Genomic DNA, 22105 nt, shown 5'->3' with positions numbered 1-22105 from the left:
GGATGGTATTCTTGGGGTCGTATGCAGTGCCATCCAGTCTCCAAACATCACGTGTGTGGTTGGCACCAAAGTTCTCGATCTTGGTCTCATCAGACCAGAGAACCTTGAACCAGTCAGTCTCAGAGTCCTCCAAGTGATCATGAGCAAACTGTAGACGAGCCTTGACATGACGCTTTGAAAGTAAAGTTACCTTACGGGCTCGTCTGGAACGGAGACCATTGCGGTGGAGTACGTTACTTATGGTATTGACTGAAACCAATGTCCCCACTGCCATGAGATCTTCCCGGAGCTCCTTCCTTGTTGTCCTTGGGTTAGCCTTGACTCTTCGGACAAGCCTGGCCTCGGCACGGGAGGAAACTTTCAAAGGCTGTCCAGGCCGTGGAAGGCTAACAGTAGTTCCATAAGCCTTCCACTTCCGGATGATGCTCCCAACAGTGGAGACAGGTAGGCCCAACTCCTTGGAAAGGGTTTTGTACCCCTTGCCAGCCTTGTGACCCTCCACGATCTTGTCTCTGATGGCCTTGGAATGCTCCTTTGTCTTTCCCATGTTGACCATGTTTGAGTGCTGTTCACAAGTTTGGGGAGGGTCTTAAATAGTCAGAAAAGGCTGGAAAAAGAGATAATTAATCCAAACATGTGAAGCTCATTGTTCTTTGTGCCTGAACTACTTCTTAATACTTTAGGGGAACCAAACAGAATTCTGGTGGGTTGAGGGGTTGAATAATAAATGACCCTCTGAAAAGACTTTTCACAATTTAAAAAAAAAATAAACAAAGAAATAACATTCTTTTTTGCTGCAGTGCATTTCACACTTCCAGGCTGATCTACAGTCCAAATGTCACAATGCCAAGTTAATTCCAAATGTGTAAACCTGCTAAATCTGCAGGGGGTTGAATACTACTTGTAGGCACTGTATATTTTACTATTTCTGATCTCTGCATATTGGTAATCTAATTCTTAAAGGGAACCTGTCACCCCCAAAATCAAAGGTGAGCTGAGCCCACCAGCATTAGGGGCTTATCTACAGCATTCTGTAATGCTGTAGATAAGCCCCCGATGTATCCTGACAGATGAGAAAAAGAGGTTAGATTATACTCACCCAGGGGCGGTCCCAGTACGATGGGCATCGCGGTCCGGTCCAGGGCCTCCCATCTTTTACGATGACTTCCTCTTCTTGTATTCACACTGCAGCTCTGGCGCAGGTGTACTTTGTCTGCCCTGTTGAGGGCAGAGCAAAGTACTGCAGTGCGCAGGCGCCGGGCCTCTCTGACCTTTCCCGGCGCCGGAGCCGCAGCATGACTACAAGAAGAGGACGTCATCGTAAGAAGATGGGAGGCCCCGGACCGGACCGTGACGCCTATCGGACCGGACCGCACTGGGACCGCCCCTGGGTGAGTACAATCTAACCTCTTTTTCTCATCTTTCAGGATACATCGGGGGCTTATCTACAGCATTCCAGAATGCTGTAGATAAGCCCCTGATGCTAGTGGGCTTAGCTCATCTTCGATTTTGGAGGTGACAGGTTCCCTTTAAGCACGTATTGATGATACAAGTCTGTTGAACAGAGGGCATGGTTTCATTCATACCTACATTTCTTATTTCATACTGAACAACTTAACGTGCTGAAACTCAAATTTTGATACACCTTTAATATCGTTTTTATGATAAACTATATTTATTCTCAGTTGTGACCATTCTACCAAATATAAAATTAGCTACTTGTTTTCTGTACCTTTTTGTACTGTTATATTGTATGTTATTCTGCTTCACAGCATAGCCAGAGTAAATAAAAAAAAAGGTTTCTTGTTTTGCTTTTTCAGGCTGAAAAACTGGAAGAAAATAGACAAAAACAGGATTTGGCGAGAAAGCACAAATGGCATGAAGACAGACAAAAGTAAATTATCTCTTTCTATAATAAATATATACATATATGATGTATAATCATACATCTCCCCCTCTATATATACTGTATGTATATGTGTGCTATGTGTGTGTGTATATGTATATATATATATATACTGTATATACAGTATATATATACATACACACACATCCTGGGATTGCTTAAAAAGCAGGCAATCCCCACATGTGTTTTGGCTGTCTAAGGCCGGAGTCACACTAGAGGAATACGGACGAGTGCTACGCGATAAGAAATCGCATAGCACTTGGACCAGTATTCATCTATGGGGCAGCTCCCATCACCGTTTTTTTGCTCGGCTGTATTGTACGTGCGAGTGAAATCGCAGCATGCTGCGATTGTCACCGACACTCGGCTGAGTCTCGGCTCACATATAAGCCTATGGGTGCGAGTGAGACAACGCACATCACTCGGATATCATCTGAGTGCTGTGTGATATACTCTGACCCCGGCAATGGAGGAGATGCAGAAATTCATTTCTCTGCCTCCTACGCAGCTGTGCTCTGATCCTCTCTGTGTGAGAGGCTTGGAGCACAGACACATGACACTCGCCTCCCGTTCACAGCAGAGAAGGAGACGAGGGTCATTAGCATATCGCATCTGATGCTGTCGCTACGGATGCAATACGGTAGTGTGACTTCAGTCTAAGAGGCTCATAACATGCAGCCGCAGAAACTTGAACATATTATCTGAGCACGCCCAAGATACTCGGATAACACCCGAGCGTGCTGGGATAACACATCCTCTGAGCACGTTCGTGCATCAATAATAGTGACATTATTTGTTTGTCAGCGTTTTCCTTTAAATATTGTATTATGTTGGCTTTGATAGCTGGGTTAAGCAACGAAACTTACTTTGAAGGTGTTAATTGTGCAATTATACTTTTAATTCTGCTTGATTGCTACCTGGAGCAGCTGTCACTGATTTACTTGAGCTGTTGAATAAAGCATAAACTAATTTGTTCTCCTTACTGCTTATCAAATTGTCATGAAATATAAAAAGAAAGTACAGTCAAGTCGAATAATACAGCTTCGGTCCATTTATGCAACACTGGAACAATGGTGTGAGTTTACAAATAGTATGCAAATACAATGCTGTACTACATTTTCTACCCAACTATGTAGCTTTACTCAAATTATGTCAAATGTTGTTACATGCTGAAGAGCAGGCTCTGACTGGCCCAGAGGTAAATCCCATGTTGATCCCTGTGGAGGAGTAAGCTACTTTAAGCTACTTACAACATGAGCAGCAATTGACCCAATACATGTACAATATGTACAGACAAATGCAGCATCTCACCAGCTAACTAGCTGTTTATTATATAGAAGCACAGGGAAATTTATGAAAGGCGGGAATGTAATATTTGCATGTAGCTGGTGGGCCCAGGTCACCCCGGTCCAAGAGTTCTGTGGAGTATTCAATTCCATTTGACCAATGTTCTGTAGAGTACCCATCTCTTGGTGACCAATAACGTAGATCATGCTCATGTCTTGGTGACAAATATCATAGATCATGCTCAGCTCTTGATGACAAATATCATAGATCATGCTCAGCTCTTGGTGACCACTATCTTTGATCATGCTCAGCTCTTGGTAACCAATATCTTCGATCATGGTCAGCTCTTGGTAACCAATATCTTCGATCATGCTCAGGTCTTGGTGACCAATTTCATAGATTATGCTCAAGTCCTTTTGACTAATATCATAGGTCATGCTCAACTCTTGCTTACCAGTATCATAGATCATACACAGCTCTTGGTGATCCAATATCATAGATCATGCTCAAGTCCTGGTGACCAATATCATAGATCATACTTAGTTCCTGGTTCCCATAGCTTATAAAGCACTCATCTTTAAATGTCCATTATTATACACTGTATTTGGTTCCTGGTGGCAGTTATTATGTAGAATAATATATACTTAGCTTGTGGAGACCATATTACTTGATTTCCTTTTTATTCTGTTTATGAGTTTCATTTAAAAAAAACTTTTCAGCTCCTGGTGACCATTTTTATAGATTGTATTTGGTTTCTGGTCACCAGGTTTATATAAAATAAAATACTCAGCTCCTTGTATGCACTATTATAGATAACTGTACATTTCAGGTGACAAGTAGTATATACAGTATAATAGAGTACTCAGTTCCTGGTGAGCGCTATGATAGATTGTATTTGGATTATGTGTTGGGGGCTGTGGGAGTTATACTGAGTAGCGGGATCATCGTTGTGTGTGGGGATAATCATACACTGCTGGGGGATACAACATTCTGTGTTTGGAGGCTGTGGGAGCTAATACTTTGGGGGGTCATTCTGTGTTGGTGTGCTGTGGGGGCATCATACAGTGTTGAAGGTGCTATGGGGGCCATAATTGGGTTGGGGGGCTGTGGAGGATCATACTATGGGGGGTCATCATTCTGTATTTGAGTGCTGTGGCGCATCATACTGTATTGGGGGACTATAGGGGCTATGAGACCATCATACTGTTTGGGGGCTGTGGTTGCCATTTTGTGTGGAGGGCTGTGGAGAAATATACAATGATGGGGGCATCATGATGTTTGGGGGACTGGGTGGACATTTATACTTTGTGGGAGCCATCATACTGTGTTTGGTATAATACAGAAATAAACACTTGAAATAGATCACTCTGTTTGTAATGACTCTATATAATATATGAGTTTCACTTTTTGTATTGAAGAACTGAAATAAATTAACTTTTTGATGATATTCTAATTTAGTGAGAAGCACTTGTACATTGAAGTCCAATCTATCAAAATATAAAAATATTTAACATGATCTGTCAACATTGTAACCAGAATTTTTTTAAAAAAGCTCCCAAATTTAGTTTTTTTGGCACCCCAATATCAGAAAAAGTGCTGTGAGAAGCGATTAAAATGTCATATGTATCCCAAAGTGGTATCAATAAAAACCTTGTCTCACCCCGCAAAAAAATAAGAGAGAGATATTATATATATATAAGCAAATGATGAAAAATGGAATTCAGCATGGAAGAACATTCCTCAGACATCCACTAATAACCTCATTGATAGGGCAAGGTGTTCAAGTATGTGGATTTTTGCACAAGGTGCTCATACTTGATTTTGAATAAATCAAGATGTTTTGAAAATGTGGTTTCCATTTTTACCTCATATCATTTACATGTCTATCGATCCTGCAATTTCCATAATTTCACGACTTTTGCTTCTTGTGCTGCAATTACAATGTTGAGGAGTGTATATTGGAACAAATGTAATGTTGGTCACATCTGTAGGTTATATTTTCTACTAAACCTTTCCATTTGTGCTGGCAGATAAGAAATGGGACTTAGCCAGTGGGGAAGGCTTAGCCTTATTTGTCAGCTGGCAAAAGGGAATATCCAGCATCAAATGTTGTTAAAATATTGACCTGGCTTTATTAGATCGCCATACACATGATCTAGATAAAGACAAAGTAGTAGTTCACATCATCTGGCGTCTTTCGGATCATAGGTGATCCTACGTCATGGGAACTGTTGGATCCATGGTTTTGTGTTCTGTGTACTTTCAGGTTGGTGAGTGAGCTGGACTTTTGTTTTCATTACTTGTCAGCTGTTGCAGTGTTGTCAAGCCTTTTTTTGTAGTTAGACATAGATTTGTTAGAAGGAGGAGAAGGGAAATGGATAATCTCCTTGGAAATCTATGAAAAAAATTATCCTCTATATATTCCTTACGTTTTTAGTATAATGTACATAATATTGAAACAAAGAAGGATTTATTCAAAGGTTATATTTTGCTAATTTTTTTTAAAAAAATAAAAGCCATAATAGTAAGCACTAGATGTTAGGTGTCGAGTTCCCACCGCTGCCCAAGGGGAATCTCGAGCCACCTCCGCAGTGGGCTCCCATTCTTCTTCAGCCGCAGTGGAGCCTGCTCAGCGGAGACATCGGTCCCAGCATCTGGCTCAGGCAGATAATGTGCGCTTGGTTACTGCTGATCTTCCAGGCTCAGCCATTGTAACCAGCACTGTTCTGCGGCGAGCAGATGCTCCTGGGACTAAGTCCTGCTTTTCCGCTACTGAGCATGCCCATGGGACAACCTCCCATTGGAGGTCGGGGGTCACATGCTCAGGTCCTGAAGTGGTTCCTATTGGACCACTAGGAAGGTCCTGGAGAGCTTTCTCTATAAAAAGTTTGCATGACCGCACGGCCATGCAGTAGTATAAAAAATAATTAGAACCACTGTGCTTACCAAAGAGCAACAGAACGAGCAAAAAAATTTGACTTACTTGGTAAAGAATCAGTTATTGAATATAAGAGCCACTTGTTCACTTAGAAGCGGAGTAGAACCTGATGAAACGGGTGAAATATGCTAATTTATTGAGACAGGTTTTTTGGGTTATCAGGAGTTGTATGCCAAAATCATCAGTATTAAAACAATAAAAGACCTGACAAATTTCAGTTGGTGGATAATGAATCTATAATATATGAAAGTTTAATTGTAATCATTACATTATGGTAAATAATGAAATTTAACACTATATGCTAATTTTTTGAGAAGGACCTGTAATAATAACCCATCATCCGGCATTTTAGCCCAAACCATCAGGTTAATTGATAATCAGGGATCACTAAATACGAGCAATTAGCTTTAATCATGGTGCCAATCATCAATCAGGGGTTCCAAAGGGTGCTCATCTAGCAATCAGGCGACTATTTAAGGACGGATCCCCATAGTGGAGACATAGCCCTGACGAAGAGGGAAGTTAACCCTCGAAACGCGTAGGCAGCTTGTCTCCACCACGCTCCCGTCCTTACTCTGTGTGACGTCACAACAGCTCCGCCCCCAATTCACCGCCACGTCCTCAGCGTTGCTTCCGGCCGGGGCACGCGAGGCGCTGGTGTTCTCCCGCGCTCCTGCGCTCTTGCTAGAACGCGCTTCTGCAGGAAACCCCTGGCATCACCCTGCACCACCAATTGCCGGACGGCGCTACAAACTACACTTATAAGCGCTGACCCCAGCAAGTATATGGTGAGTGAAAGGACAATTTAATTCCTTTGACATCGCCAGTTCTTTTAAGTTCTAGGACAGATCGTTTACATCACGATAGATCGTCTACATCATTACTCTATCCCTCTCCTTATTAGTACCGGTTCACCACACTGCGGCAAGCAAGCACTACAGGTGCAGCCGCCGCCCGCCAGTCCTCTACATAAACAGTGAGTAGTCTGAATCGATATTAATATTAGGTTGAGGTTGTATGTTTATGTTCTATAATCCGCAATACACTATTTCTCCATAGAAATATTTCCTAAACCTGTGGAAGGATTAATATCAGTATCCACATAGGAATACCTCACAGTATAGCACATAACAGCTTCATATAATAAGTAAGTGTGCATACAAAATCCTCTATTATCTATTTGCACTATTTTATTTCATTGACTTTATGATATTCCTTGCAGTAATATACCACAATCAGGTTCTACTCTGCTTCTATGTGAACAAGTGGCTCTTATATTCAATAACTGATTCTTTACCAAGTAAGTCAAGTTTTTTTGCTCGTTCTGTTGCTCTTGGGTAAGCGCAGTGGTTCTAATTATTTTTCATTATTTGGTTGTTCTTTTTAACAGGGTTGGCACAGAACCTGTTGCAACCACTTGCAGCTCCCACAGCACTCTTCTCTACCCTTTCAGGTGACTAGGCGCCAGTGTACATACTTTATATGCATTAGTATCAATTTATATTTATGAGCTTAGCTAACTTGTGGTCTGTGTCTGCATGTGTTCAGGGTCAGCTGTATAGCCACTAGAATTCCGGCACCTCCGGAGAGGAGTTTGTGTATGTGAATTTAGGGCTGGCGTATAGCCACTAGAATTCCGGCACCAACGGAGAGGAGTTGTTTGTGTGCTATGCTGACTGCATGACCACTGTATGCTACCTGTTCTGTTAGTTAGCTGTGACCCTCTGTGAGGTTAACAGGGCACAGCGTTATGCTAATCCTGGCGACTCTGTGAAGCAACAGAGCTCGCTCCTATATAGACCGGGTGACTGAACCCGTGTCTATTCAGGCGTTGTACAGCCATATAGTCCTGCCATATACTAGTGGCAGGTTGCATTCCTGCACGGTGGACCCCGGGCTGCGAACGCACCTATATTATGTCAATATTTACTCGGTGCGTTCCGCCAGCCCTAACACTAGAAATGGTGATACATTTTATTTTAGTAGATGTATTTGAACCAAGCACACAAAGGATTCCCATAGTTCTATTAGTTTGTTATGCTTTCTGCAATATGCATACTATTTATTTATTGACCTTGGTGATGTGCAGAACACTGTCATTGTAGAGCTATGACTTGACAGCTAAATGTGTTGCATAATTAGTAACACTTTAGCATAATATCCAGGCACAGCTTGCAGCTAAGCTAATAGATTTACGCATACAAAATTCTGTCCCGCGTTGGCAGACCTTGGATCACTATCGCTGCCATAATGATATATTAACTAGTCTTGAATATACTGTTCTCAATGCAAATATACTTCAAAGGATATATTTCAAAACGTTTAGGATTACTTCTAAAATCATTCTAAACAGTATTGCCTTTAAGAAAGACAAGAAATTGTGATCATTTTAAAGAACACCTGCTCCTCTTATTAAAGAAAATTCTACCTCGTACAACGCATGCAAAATAGGAAATCTAAGATTAGTTTATAGCTGTACTTTATAGAGACTCAATTACCTGGTGCTAAAATTATGCAGGTAGTTGGTAACCTTTTGAGGTTACTTAATGCACTGCACGTGATTAGAAATAGGGAGAATCCTGTCAAGTTGAGAAATGCGATTCAGCCGCCAAGGACCTGCCTAAGAGTAGTCATCCGAGACACAGACTCCAGCTGTCTTTTCAAAGTATGTTTTCTTGTAAACACCACAGCATTTCAGGGTAAAACAAACATGGTTCCAATAACTCAGCCAGTGCCTGATTCATGCTGGCCATGGTTTTGGCAACATGAATCGAATCTGATCTTTCTGAATCTGAATCTGAATCTGTCACTTTTTCTTCAGCTCATAACAAAAAAAATACATAATGCTTGTCTCATGGAATGGTGCTGATCATATGTTGAAGCTGTGAAAGAAAATGAAGAGGTTGCTCACACTGTTGTCCACACGGTCTTTCTATCTAATACCGGAGCGATCAGAGATGCTGCTCACACTGCTGCTACTCTGTGCCTGATCTAATAATGGACATACCAAGTTAGCTGAGCAATTTAAGTGACCTGGAGATAATTATCACGTATTATAGAAATATGTCATGTAGGTAACAGCAGCCACTCAGCTTCCAGAAAGACAGAGTCGATAGCAGTATGAGCAGCCTCTTCTTACCTTATCTCCCATGGTATCTCCAGTATCAGACATAGGGTGAACAGCGGTGTAACATAGTAACATAGTTAGCAAGGCCGAAAAAAGACATTTGTCCATCCAGTTCAGCCTATATTCCATCAGAATAAATCCCTAAAAAACCTAATCACTGTAAGAAAAAATATTGCAGCGCTCCAGGAAGACTTCCAGGCCTCTCTTGAACCCCTCGACTGAGTTCGCCATCACCACGTCCTCAGGTAAGGAATTCCAGATTCTCACTGCCCTAACAGTAAAGAATTCTCTTCTATGTTGGTGGAAAAACCTTTTCTCCTCCAGACACAGAGAATGCCCACTTGTGACCATCACCTTCCTTGGCATAAACAGATCCTTGGAGAGATATTTGTATTGTCCCCTTATATACTTATACATGGATATTATTAGATCGCCCCTCAGTCGTCTTTCTTCTAAACTAAATAATCCTAATTTTGCTAATCTCTCTGGGTATTGTAGTTCCCCCATCCCCTTTATTAATTTTTTTGCCCTCCTTTGTACTTGCTCCAGTTCCATTATACTTCCTCCTGAGCACCGGTGCCCAAAACTGTACCCAGTACTCCATGTGCGGTCTAACCAGGGATATGTACAGAGACAGTATAATGCTCTCATCATGTGTATCCAGGCCTCTTTTAATGCACCCCATGATCCTGTTTGCCTTGGCAGCTGCTGCCTGGCACTGGCTGCTCCAGGTAAGTTTTTCATTAACTAGGATCCCCAAGTCCTTCTCCCTGTCAGATTTACCCAGTGGTTTCCCATTCAGTGTGTAATGGTGATATTGATTCCTTCTTCCCATGTGTAAAACCTTACATTTATCATTGTTAAACCTCATCTGCCACCTCTCGGTCCAAGTTTCCAACTTATCCAGATCCATCTGTAGCAGAATACTATCTTCTCTTGTATTGCCTGCTTTACATAGTTTTGTATCATCTGCAAATATCGATATTTTACTATGTAAACCTTCTACCAGATCATTAATAAATATGTTAAAGAGAATAGGTCCCAACACCGACCTCTGCGATACCTTACTGGTCACAGCGACCCAGTTAGAGAATATACCATTTATAACCACCCTCTGCTTTCTATCACTAAGCCAGTTACTTACCCATTTGCACACATTTTCCCCCAGACCCAGCATTCTCATTTTGTGTACCAACCTCTTGTGCGGCACGGTATCAAACACTTTGGAAAAATCAAGATATACCACGTCCAATGACTCACCTTGGTCCAGTCTATAGCTTACCTCTTCATAAAAACTGATTAGATTGGTTTGGCAAGAGCGATTCCTCATAAACCCATGCTGATATGGAGTTAAACAGTTATTCTCAATGAGATAATCCAGAATAACATCCCTCAGAAACCCTTCAAATATTTCACCAACAATAGAGGGTAGACTTACTGGCCTATAATTTCCAGTTATAAATCTAATCTTGGATAAAACGTAACCTTTAATATAGCCGTTAAAATCAGCAAATAGTCATGAAAAAAGTGCAAGGTGCAAAAGACAGACAACAATCAAAAAGCAAAAACCAAACCGAGGTATATCCTAGATGCATAGAGAGACGCTATATGCAACTCTTCTCTCTTGCTCTATTTATATCCTAGAATATAACACCCCCCCTTTTTTTCAGACACAAATTAATAGGGTATGGGGTGTATGTATGTTCTGTGTAGATCAGACAATAATGGTGGGTACTTAGATCACATCCCCCATATTTATACTCTCTCGGTGTAAAGAATAGTAAAAAAAACACTCACTATTGCATAAAAATGGATGTATATCACAGAGCCAAATTGCTTATCTATGAGTGTGACTTTTTATGGCTTGAGGACCTTAATCATCTCTTTGGTCCAACATTCCTCCACAAATAAGACCCTCGCAACCAGCCAACACTGTGGTCCAGAAGAAAACTGGGTCAACAAATATCACATGTGCCAAACATAGGGATGGTACTACTCAGTAATGCCACTCTTTCAGAGTCTATGTACCTCTTGCAATGGCTACCATCTTTCCCTTTGTTTTAAATCATATATAAATCAAGGGGGTTGACACATGGAGCAATGCGCATCTTACAGGCAAATTGGAAAGGTCTCGCCTGCATTAATGTCACCACGGACATAACCTTCATCTGGATATGCTGGTGGACCACTTCATAAGCCCCCTCCCGACGCGTTTTGCTGCTGCTCTTCAGGGGATATATTGGGGTCAAGCATACTCATGCCGTGAAACAGACGCTGTCATATATTGTTTTATATGTTATATTCTAGGATATAAATAGAGCAAGAGAGAAGAGTTGCATATAGTGTCTCTCTATGCACCTAGGCTATACCTCGGTTTGGTTTGTTTTTTTTGATTGTTGTCTGTCTTTTGCGCCTTGCACTTTTTTCATGACTATTTGCTGATTTTAACGGCTATATTAAAGGTTACTTTTTATCCAAGATTAGATTTATATGTTATGATAGTTGGATTTCACCACTAGTATTTAGTTTGGCCTATAATTTCCAGGTTCATTTTTAGAGCCCTTTTTGAATATTGGTACCACATTTGCTATGCGCCAGTCCTGTGGAACAGACCCCGTCACTATAGAGTCCCTAAATATAAGAAATAATGGTTTGTCTAATACATTACTTAGTTCTCTTAGTACTCGTGGGTGTATGCCATCCTGGCCTGGAGATTTATCTATTTTAATCTTACTTACTTATTCCCAGTGTGTCTTTTTCCCATTGTCAGCAGCCTATTCTTAACTTAATACCAGTGATGTATCCAGTATAACAATTGCTATGAGCGTATCTTCCTACACATGTATTGGCACCTTAAATCTGTGTTTAGTTGTCTGGGCCTAGAGACGATTGGACTGATATGATGCAAATCAAATTTGTGTCAAATTCTATGAAACTCATAAGTCCTGGCGAATTTGAACAATTTGCAATTAACATTGCAGAAAATTGCATCAGCCATAGAAGACTCATGTGACTTCAGGCGTGACCACGTGGGTGTCACCGTAATAATTTCTAGCTATCTCATCACATGGTATAGCAAAATCAATCAGTAGGTACTATGATTAGCCTCTATACAACGTCAATTGCAGGAGCGGCACTGGTCTCTGCTCTCCTTACAATGTGTACTGACAGTGCACTCTCTTACTGGCTTGTCACTTCTCATCAGAGCCGGCAAGAGAGTGCATTGTCACTGTGCACTGAGATAAATAATGCACAGTGACAAGATTCTACTGAGCATCCATCAGAATTGACAACAAATGCATGCTCATTAGAGCAGGGACTAGTCCAGCCCCTGAAATAGAAATCACTAATGACGCTTGGTTTCAGGGTGGAGACAGAGGCTATGGCAGTAGTAAAAAGAATAAATAAAGCAGTTAGAGTAGAGAGGGAAGGATAAGGAATTTTTAATTAAAAGTATATTAGAAAAAAACATTAGATTATGAGATTAAATTTATAAACATTTAGGATTACAATACATTTTAGTTTTGAACCACCAATTTAAATTATGTATTTGCTTAGGCTTTTGATATTTCCTATCGCATTTGAGTAAAATTATTATATATATGTAAAATTTCTGCCATGAGGCTCTTGTCTTGATGTTCATTTAAAAGATTTGCAATTACTCACACAAAAATGTAATTATGATGAGTACGATGTGGCAGGCTTTTTATCGCTGAAGAGCCTGCAAGTGCATAATCAACCCAATCCTAATCTGAGTTTGTGTTGGCAGAAGTATTTGAGTGATTTGGTTATTGGATTGAATACTGTAAGATCATTAATTTGAGTGCATTCACAGTAGTTAAAAATTCTGAAAATCAGCAACATGTAAAGTGCAAAATTACTGATATGCAATATGCATCCAGATTTTGTTGAGGGGAAAAAAATCATTTAAAGGGATCATCTATATGTATTAAGTTTTTCCTAATTTAAATGAGTTACTTTATATTTTTTTCCCTTCCCTGTTTTTTTGCATGCATTGCAGTGTATGATACCTGCAGTCAGGTGATAGCAGGTTAAAGCTCTATAATAACCAAATATGTGAATCTTTTTGTAAAAATTATGAAAACTCAAATTTTTTAAACACCATTTACCTTACAGTAAAAATATCTGTTTTATATTGCTGAAATCATGTAAATCTAAATTTTCAAAATATCACATCATTTATCCACCATACTTTAAGCTGTTAACTCACCTCTAAAAAATAGAAACAAAAGGATGAAAAGTAATACATATCCCAAGATGGTGCTGATAAAACCTTCAACTTTACCAAATAAAAAAATGCCTCCACATAGCTCTATCAATGAACAAATAAAAAAAAGTTATGAGTCTCAGAAAATTGCATCATAAACAAGTTGTGTTCTTTTAAGTTTCTTTTTTTAAAAAAGTAATAAAGCTTAAAAATATGTACAAAAAGTAATAAAGCGTAAAAATGTGTACAAAACGTAATAAAGCGTAAAAATGTGTACAATCCCAATTTAAAAGAAAAAAAAACTTGGACACTGTGTAATGTGTAAAGAAAACAAGAATGCAATGATTTGGAAAACTCTTATGGACACATTTAGTTCACCACAGACAATATATCACAGATCAGAAGTTTAAAGTTAGACATTTTTCTATTTCATTTTAAAAATTAAACTCATTTACAAATTGATGGCAGCAACACATCTCAAAAATAGTTGGGACTGAGCCATGTCTACCATTGTGTACTATTAGCTCTTTTTACAACAGTCTGCAAGTCTCAAATTGCTGAAGTTTTGGGAGAGAAAAGTTGTTCCATTCTTGTCTCAAGTAGGATTCTTGCTGCTATTGGCCTTTTTTGCCAGATTGCTGAGCCCTTTCCTGGAATAGACAGTCTGGACGGGAGTATATGTTACTCTGACCCAACCACAGATTGATGAACTTCTGACTATCTTTGCTTCTGAGTGACTCTGCCTCTCTAACATTTTCTTTTTATAACATACTCATGTGACAAAGTTGAGAATTGGTCCTTCGGCAGTCTTTTATTCGTACCATTTACTTGTCCAACCTTTTGTTAATTCTGTTCCATCTTTTTTGAGATGTGTGGCTGCCATCAATTTTTAAATATGTCATTTTTATTCAAATAAAATGGAAAAATGGTCTAACCTTCAACTTCTAATCCGTGTTCTATGTTCTGTTGTGCAAAAAAAGTGGCTATAAGAGATGTCTAAATCATTGCATTCTTGTTTTCTACACATTATACACAGCGTCACCGTTTTTTCTAAATTGCGGTTGCAAATTTGAAATAAAAATAATATGCCACTTTTACAACAGCATGAATTCACTAAAAATGACACCCAAGCAACAACAGTCGAATTGCTTTTTTATATGTTTTTTCATTACATTATATGTTGAATTAAATGGTGTCAATAATAACTACAACATTCAAAAATTCATCATTTAAAAATCAAGCTCTTACTTATGCTGATGTAAAAAAAGCAAACAAATAATGGCTAATGATACAGTATGTTCAGTATGAGTGATCAGCCAATGGATCACTATTAGGAATATGCACCAAAATGACAAAGCCAAAATTGCAAAATATGCAACATGTTTTATGACATATGAGATATAACTTAAAATTACATGGATATAAAACAGACAGCGTGTCCTCATAGATCCATTTTCCATTACGTCTTTTTAGATACTGTAAATGAGGATCACAATGTAGCTGAAGGGATTCAGATTAGTCGTCGTCATTGTCATCCAATAGTTTGTCAACCGACTGGTGAAAAATGCAACAGTTCAAATTGTATGTTTGAAGATCAAAGGGAGCATGATTGTAGCACTCAGACTATACAGAGACTGGAGTAATAAAAATGGATGCGAAGTTTAACTTTCTCCTTATATGTGGATATTACAGTTGTCAAACTTAATTGACATAGGTCTATAAAAAAATATCAAAATTGATTTTTTTGTATACAGTAGCACTGCTGCCCTTGTTGATTTTCAGGATAACTCATACTGATTGTATTTTATTCAATGGAATCTTGACTTTTAAACATTTTTTTCCTGAATAGTTTATTATGTCTTTAGTTTTAGGCAAATTATCCTCTCCTGGTGATTTAAGGGCAGGTCAATTATTTAGCTAACAGGCAGAAAACTAGGCTTTTATAGCCCTTTGAAGAGGCTCTCCAGAGTGTAATAATGAAAGCAATTTATTGAATGCCTATGAGCTTGCTATCCAAGCTGTGCACATTAATCTAACCGTGCTTGCTAGTGTAAAGTGAGCAAACAGATTGCACCAGTTAATTGGCATCACATGATGCCTTGTACATGCAAACATAATATCAGCTGATGTATGCCACTGTGAGATTAAAAAAAAAAACTATTTTAGTAGAGTTTATTGTTATTTTCTCTATTTGTATGGCTCATTTATTTAAATAAGTGCTAGTGTTTCCAAGATGTTTCTTAATTTATTACTTAAATGCACGTATTTAATACATTAAAATGTCCATTTTAGTTTTACAGAGACTAAACCTCAGATAATGGTGGTAATAGCGGTGTATAAAATAATTTAGTTGCCTTTAAGAGAATATTTCTTTGAAGATAATTATTAATTTAACAAAACTTTTTGGTATAACGTAGCATCATCAGGTCTAAGAGATCTATTTTAATGTGTCCAAATTATATTGTGAAATCGAGTGACAGATCGACATTAAATACTTATTGATAGAGATGAACAAATCAATTTAATACAAATTGAATATGTGTCACTTTTGTAAGAATTTGCTGAATCTGGCAAATAGGTAAAATTTGCAATTCAATTTGTTCAAATTACCAAAATTGCCACCACGATTTTACACATTTCAGAAAATTGCAAAGCCAAAGAAGGCTAACATGACCTCCAGCATGGAATGGCAGGCTTCTCCATGATGCCTTTACAGCTATCACATCACAAGCTTCAACCTGTTGAAAAAAAAAGACAGGGAAATCGTCAGCCATATTGGATTGAATTTGAATACTGAACATATTTCACAGCTGGCAGCTTAGCCACAGAGTTAGACCACCGTCACACTAGCAGTATTTGGTCAGTATTTTACATCAGTATTTGTAAGCCAAAACCAGGAGTGGGTGATAAATGCAGCAGTGGTGCATATGCTTCTATTATACTTTTCCTCTAATTGTTCCACTCCTGGTTTTGGCTTACAAATACTGATGTAAAATGCTGACCAAATACTGATAGTGTGACGGCAGCCTAGCAATGTATGAAGAGCCAGGACAAGTGGAGTTCAAGTGCGTTGCTAATTTAAAAACTGATCCGAAGACAAAATAGTTTTAAGGTGGTTTATTGTCAATGCATTTCAGAATCAAATTTGGCTCCTTACTCAGAACAACCATATGTAAAAGTGGCAAGATGCAGATTAAATACAAAATATGTGGTTAAATACGGATACATGCGGTTTCAATACAAAACAATTTAAAATAAGAGTGCCAAAACCAAAGGGGTAAAAAGGGATTACATGTGTTTAACCCCTTTACCATTTTAGGCTTTTCCGTTTTTGAATTTTCATTTTTTGCTCCCCTTCTTCTCAGAGCCATAACTTATGTATTTGTCTATCAATATGGTGATGTGAGGGCTTGTTTTTGCTGGACGAGATGTACTTTTGAATGACACCACTGATTTTACCACATAGTGGACGGGAAAATGGGAAAAAAATTCCAAGTGTGGTGAAATTGCAAAAAAATTTGCAAATCCACAATTTTTTTTTACCATGTCCACTAAATGCTAAAACTGACCTGCCATTATGTTTCTCCAGGCTATTATGAGTTCGCAGATACTAAACATGTATAGGTTCTTTTTTATTTAAGCAGTAAAAAAAGGCTCCATTTTTCCAAGACCTGTAGCCTCTCCATTTTTGTGATTTGGAGCTCTTTGAAGGCTTATTTTTTGTTGTAGATTTTGGTGTAGATATGATCTTTTGATTGCCTGTTATTGCATTTTAATGCAATGTTGCGGCAAAAAAACCCGTAATTCTGGCTTTTTATTTTTTTTCTTGCTATGCTGTTTAACAGTAGGATTAATTATTTTTATATTTTGATAGATTAGACATTTCTGAACTCGATAATACCAAATATGTGTATTTATTTTAAATTGTTTTATTTTGAATGGGGCAAAAGGGGGGTGATTTAAACTTTTATTTATATATATATATATATATATATATATATATATTTATTTTTTATTTTTTTTTACTTTTGGCATGCCTCAATAGTCCTTAGGAGACTTGAGGCTGTGATCATCTGATCGCTTGTGCTACACATGGCAGAGATCCAGCTCTACTATGTGTAGCAAAAATGCTACACATTTCAGGGCGGCGCTCATAGCAGTTTGGCAATGATAACCCCATGGGTCTCCTGTCTTTGCCATGCCAACCCATCAGTGCCCCATTGGTCATGTGACAGTGGAAAAAATGGGCAGAGCTTATGGTGCTCATCCAGTTTGCGCTAGTTAAATGCCGATTTCAGAGATTGACAGCAGCATTTAACATGTTAACAGCTGAGGGTGGATCCTGATTCCACACACAGCTATTAAGGGCACATGACGGCTGATCAGATCCGCTGTCATGTACCAGAAAAGGTGCAGGCTCAGGGCCAAAGCCTACATCAAAGATGGGTAGGCAACCTATGTCTTACCTACAGTTGTGCGCAAATGTTTACATACCCTGGCAGAACTTTTGCTTTCTTGGCCTTTTTCCAGAGATTATGAATGATAACACCAAAACTTTTTCTCTACTCTTAGTTAGTGATTGGGTGAAGCCATTTATTGTCAAACTACTGTGTTTTCTCCTTATAAATCATGACAACCCAACACATCCAAATGAGCCAAATCAAAAGTTCACATACCCCACTTCTTAATACCGTGTATTGCCCCCTCTAACATCAATGACAGCTTGAAGTTGTGGATGAGGTTCTTTATTTTCTGTGATGGTAAAGCTGCCCACTCTTCTTGACAAAAAGCCTCCAGTTCCTGTAAATTCCTGGGCTATCTAGCATGAACTGCGAGCTTGAGATCTCCCTAGAGTGGCCTTGGCCATGTGTTTTGGATTGTTGTCATGTTGGAACGTCCAATTACATCCCATGCGCAGCTTCTGGGCTGATGATTGCAAATATGCCTATAGTATTTGCTGATAGCGTGCTACGTTCATCTTTCCTTCAACTTTGACCAAGTTTCTTGTGCCTTTGTAGCTCACATATCCCCCAAAGCATCAGCAATCCACTTCTGTGCTGTACAGTAGAAATGGTGTTCCTTTCATCATAGGCCTTGTTGACCTCTGTCCAAATGCAATGTTTATAGTTGTGGACAAAAAGTTCAATTTTGGACTCATCACTCCAAATTACCTTGTTCCAGAAGTTTTGAGGCTTGTCTCTGTGCTTTTTTGCATATTATAGGCGAGATACTTTGTGGCATTTGCACATTAATGGCTTTCTTCTGGCGACTTGACTATGCAGCCCATTTTTCTTCAAGTGCCTCTCTATTGTGCATCTTGAAACAGCCACACTGCTAGTTTTCAGAGAGTCCAGTATTTCAGCTGATGTTTTTTGTGAGTTTGTTTTTGCATCGCGAACAATTTTCCTGGCCATTATGGATGAAATTTTTGTTGGTCTCCTTGACCGTGGTTTTGTTTTTACGGAGTCCCTGATTTTCCATTTGTTAATCACAGTTTGAACGCTACTGACTGGCAATTTCAATTCCTTGGATATCTTGCTGTATCCCTTTCATGTTTAATACAGTTCAACTACTTTTTTCCGTAGATCCGTTGACAATTCTTTTGCTTTCCCCATGACTCACAATCCAGAAATGTCAGTGGCTGGATGAAAGATGCAAGAGTCTACCTGGATCCCAGAATCTCACTTAGTTTTTATGCACACACACTGATTACAAGCAAACAGGTCACAGGTGATAATGTTACCCCTAGTAGCCATTCAAACCCATTTATGTCAACTTTTGCGCATGTTATCAGGCCAAAATCACCAGGGTATGTAAACTTTTGGATGTTTTGGGTTGTCATTATGATTTAAAAAGAGAAAACACAGTACTTTGACAATAAATGTCTTCACCCAACCACTAACCATGAGTGGAGATAAAGTTTTGATGTTATCATTCATAATCTCTGGAAAAAAGGCCAAGAAAGCAAAAATTATGCCGGGTATGTAAACTTTTGAGCACAACTGTATACGTCATATGTCACAAAGGGGTTAAAGTTTACCATCTGTATATATATATCCAGTATAAATTGCAAAACTTAACATATTAAGAGAAAGAAGAAAAAAATTGAAAAAATATTACAATGTCCAAGGGAATATTGGTGACACAGAAATTAAATAAAACAAATGGGTTTGAGCCTACTCTGTCCTGTGTAAGGCTGGTTTCGCATGTCCTGTTATTTCTGGTACTGTAAAAAACAGTACCATTGATGTCAGTGTCTGGGTGTCCATGTGTTTAATACTTGTGGCACCCATGTGGCAACCATGTGGCGCTCGTGCACCGTATCTGTACCACACGCACGGGCGTCAAGGAAGTAGCGGTGTAGTAAGCACTGTTCCTTGGCGCTGAGTGCAGAAAACAGCTCTCATCATTCTCCTCTGCTCTGCCGGTGAGAAGAGGAGAATGATGAGAGTTATATTCAACTGATAACAGTGACAGCAGGTGGCAGCTGATGGGACTATTACTCCCATCAGCCTTCACCTACTGCCGCTAATAACAATGAGAACAGGCAGCGGCTGATGGGAGTATTTATCACCCACCGCCTGCACTATTAATAAATAAAAAATCCAGCATGAGTTCCCCTGTATTTTCTATAACCAGCCAGACAAAACTCACAGCTGGAGGCTGCAACCCTCAGCTTTCAGCATTAGCAAGGCTGGTTATCAAGAATAGAGGGGTGTCCATGCTGTTTTTTTTTAATTATTTAAATAAATAATAAAAAAAATGGTGTCCCCCCATTTTTGACAACCAGCCTTGCTAAAGATGATGGCTGGGGGCTGGTATTCTCAGGCTGGTATGGGGCCATGGATATTGACTTCCCAGCCTTAAAATAGCAGCCAGCAGCCTCCCAGAAAAGGCACATCTGTTAGATGCCCCAATTCTGGCACTTTGCCTGGCTCTTCCCTCTTGCCCTGTCGCGGTGGCAAGTGGGGTTCATATTTGTGGGGTTGATGTCACCTTTGTATTATCTGGTGATTTCAAGCCCACAGCTTAGTAACGGAGAGGCGTCTATAATACACCTATCCATTACTAATCCTATAGTTATGTTGTAAAAAAAGACACAGCCAGTATAAAGACCTTTATTTGAAATAAAACAAAACACACTTTTCCATTTTTACTTAAAAATAACAAACAGTTATACTCGCCTAACGCCTAATTACACTGAATCCCTTGTCTCCTGTAATAAAAAAAAAAAAAAAAACAACAATATTCCTCACCTGTCTGTCGTTCTGTCCCATGTTGCTATCCATGTCTGGGGGATAAATATTTTTCAACGTGGACGGTGCCAAGATACGACAGTCCAGGCTGAGAACCACTGGTTATCCTGTAGATATAGGATTTTACTGCAGGTTACAAGTGTTACAATGCTGTTTTGCCATCTTACTGAAAGTGTAGCTACGAGGTGAAAATGTACTTTATTCCTCCTGGGAGCCACCCCCTTTTAGTCATAGAGGCATCCACGGATCCACTGCAATCACTGATCAATGCATTGTGTGTGACAGGCTATAAGTGCACCCCAGAACTTTGACACCTCACCCTGCACAGATGCACTGCAGAGTAAGTTGTCAATTAAAGTGATGGGGCATGCTTACAGCCTTTGTTCACTTTGTATTGAGCAGTGACTGTAGCCACGCTGGTACACCTCTATGACTGAAACCCAGCTGATCCCAGGAGAAAATAAGTTAATTTTCTTCCAGTAGCTGAACTTTCAGTAAGGTGGCCGGATAGCTTTGCATCTCTATTAACCTGCAAATTAACCCTATATCTGCAGGTTAATAGAATTTGGGAACATGAAAGGATCCCTTTAAGTTGGTAATGCAATATTTTACCCAAATAACATACCGTGCTCATTAATTTTTTTTCTCTTTATCATAGACGAAACGAAGCATTTCTTGATCGATTCCAACCCATAGGCTATACGGATGATAGACAATTTCGACAACAAAGTAAATGGGTAAGATTTATTGCCAATTGTTTAGTTTAAAATAATTTTGGAGGCATTAAGGCCATGTTCCCACCCTAAAATCTTAGTTTTTTTTCTTGTAGATTTACACACCAAAATGCAAAATGTGTGCTTTGATTGTTGCATTTTTCCGCATGTTTGCCCCTTTTTAATGCCTTTTTGTTGCAGTTTTAAAATAGCATTTTTTAGTGCAAACACACTGGTTTTCTACACTTAAAGGGAACCTGTCACCTGAATTTGGCGGGACCGGTTTTGGGTCATATGGGCGGGGTTTTGGGGTGTTTGATTCACCTTTTCCTTACCCGCTGGCTGCATGCTGGCTGCAATATTGGATTGAAGTTCATTCTCTGTCCTCCGGAGTACACGCCAGCGCAAGGCAATATTGCTTTGCGCAGGCGTGTACTCCGGAGGACAGAGAATGAACTTCAATCCAATATTGCGGCCAGCATGCAGCCAGCGGGTAAGGAAAGAGTGAATCAAACACCTGAAAACCCCGCCCATATGACCCAAAACCGGTCCCGCCAAATTCAGGTGACAGGTTCCCTTTAACAATGCAATTATTTTTTTTACATGCATTTTTTTCAGACTCTCAATAAAAACCTATCAAGGAAAAAAAG

General features: G+C 39.3%; 1 protein-coding gene across 6 annotated transcripts in view; it reads left to right on the top strand.

Annotated features, from left to right (window-relative positions):
- EPSTI1 (epithelial stromal interaction 1) overlaps positions 1 to 22105 on the top strand; it is a 454026-nt gene that overhangs the window by 314053 nt on the left and 117868 nt on the right. For all 6 annotated transcript variants that reach the window (XM_077297337.1, XM_077297335.1, XM_077297334.1 and 3 more), the window contains exons 6-7: positions 1821 to 1894; positions 21401 to 21479. In XM_077297337.1, the coding sequence (XP_077153452.1) occupies positions 1821 to 1894; positions 21401 to 21479 (153 nt within the window). The remainder of the gene's footprint in view (positions 1 to 1820; positions 1895 to 21400; positions 21480 to 22105) is intronic.

Source organism: Ranitomeya variabilis, chromosome 3, assembly GCF_051348905.1.
Source record: "Ranitomeya variabilis isolate aRanVar5 chromosome 3, aRanVar5.hap1, whole genome shotgun sequence".
Classification (NCBI taxonomy): Eukaryota; Metazoa; Chordata; class Amphibia; order Anura; family Dendrobatidae; genus Ranitomeya; species Ranitomeya variabilis.
The sequence above is the reverse complement of the archived record's forward strand: the minus strand, read 5'-3'. Positions and strand labels throughout refer to the sequence as shown.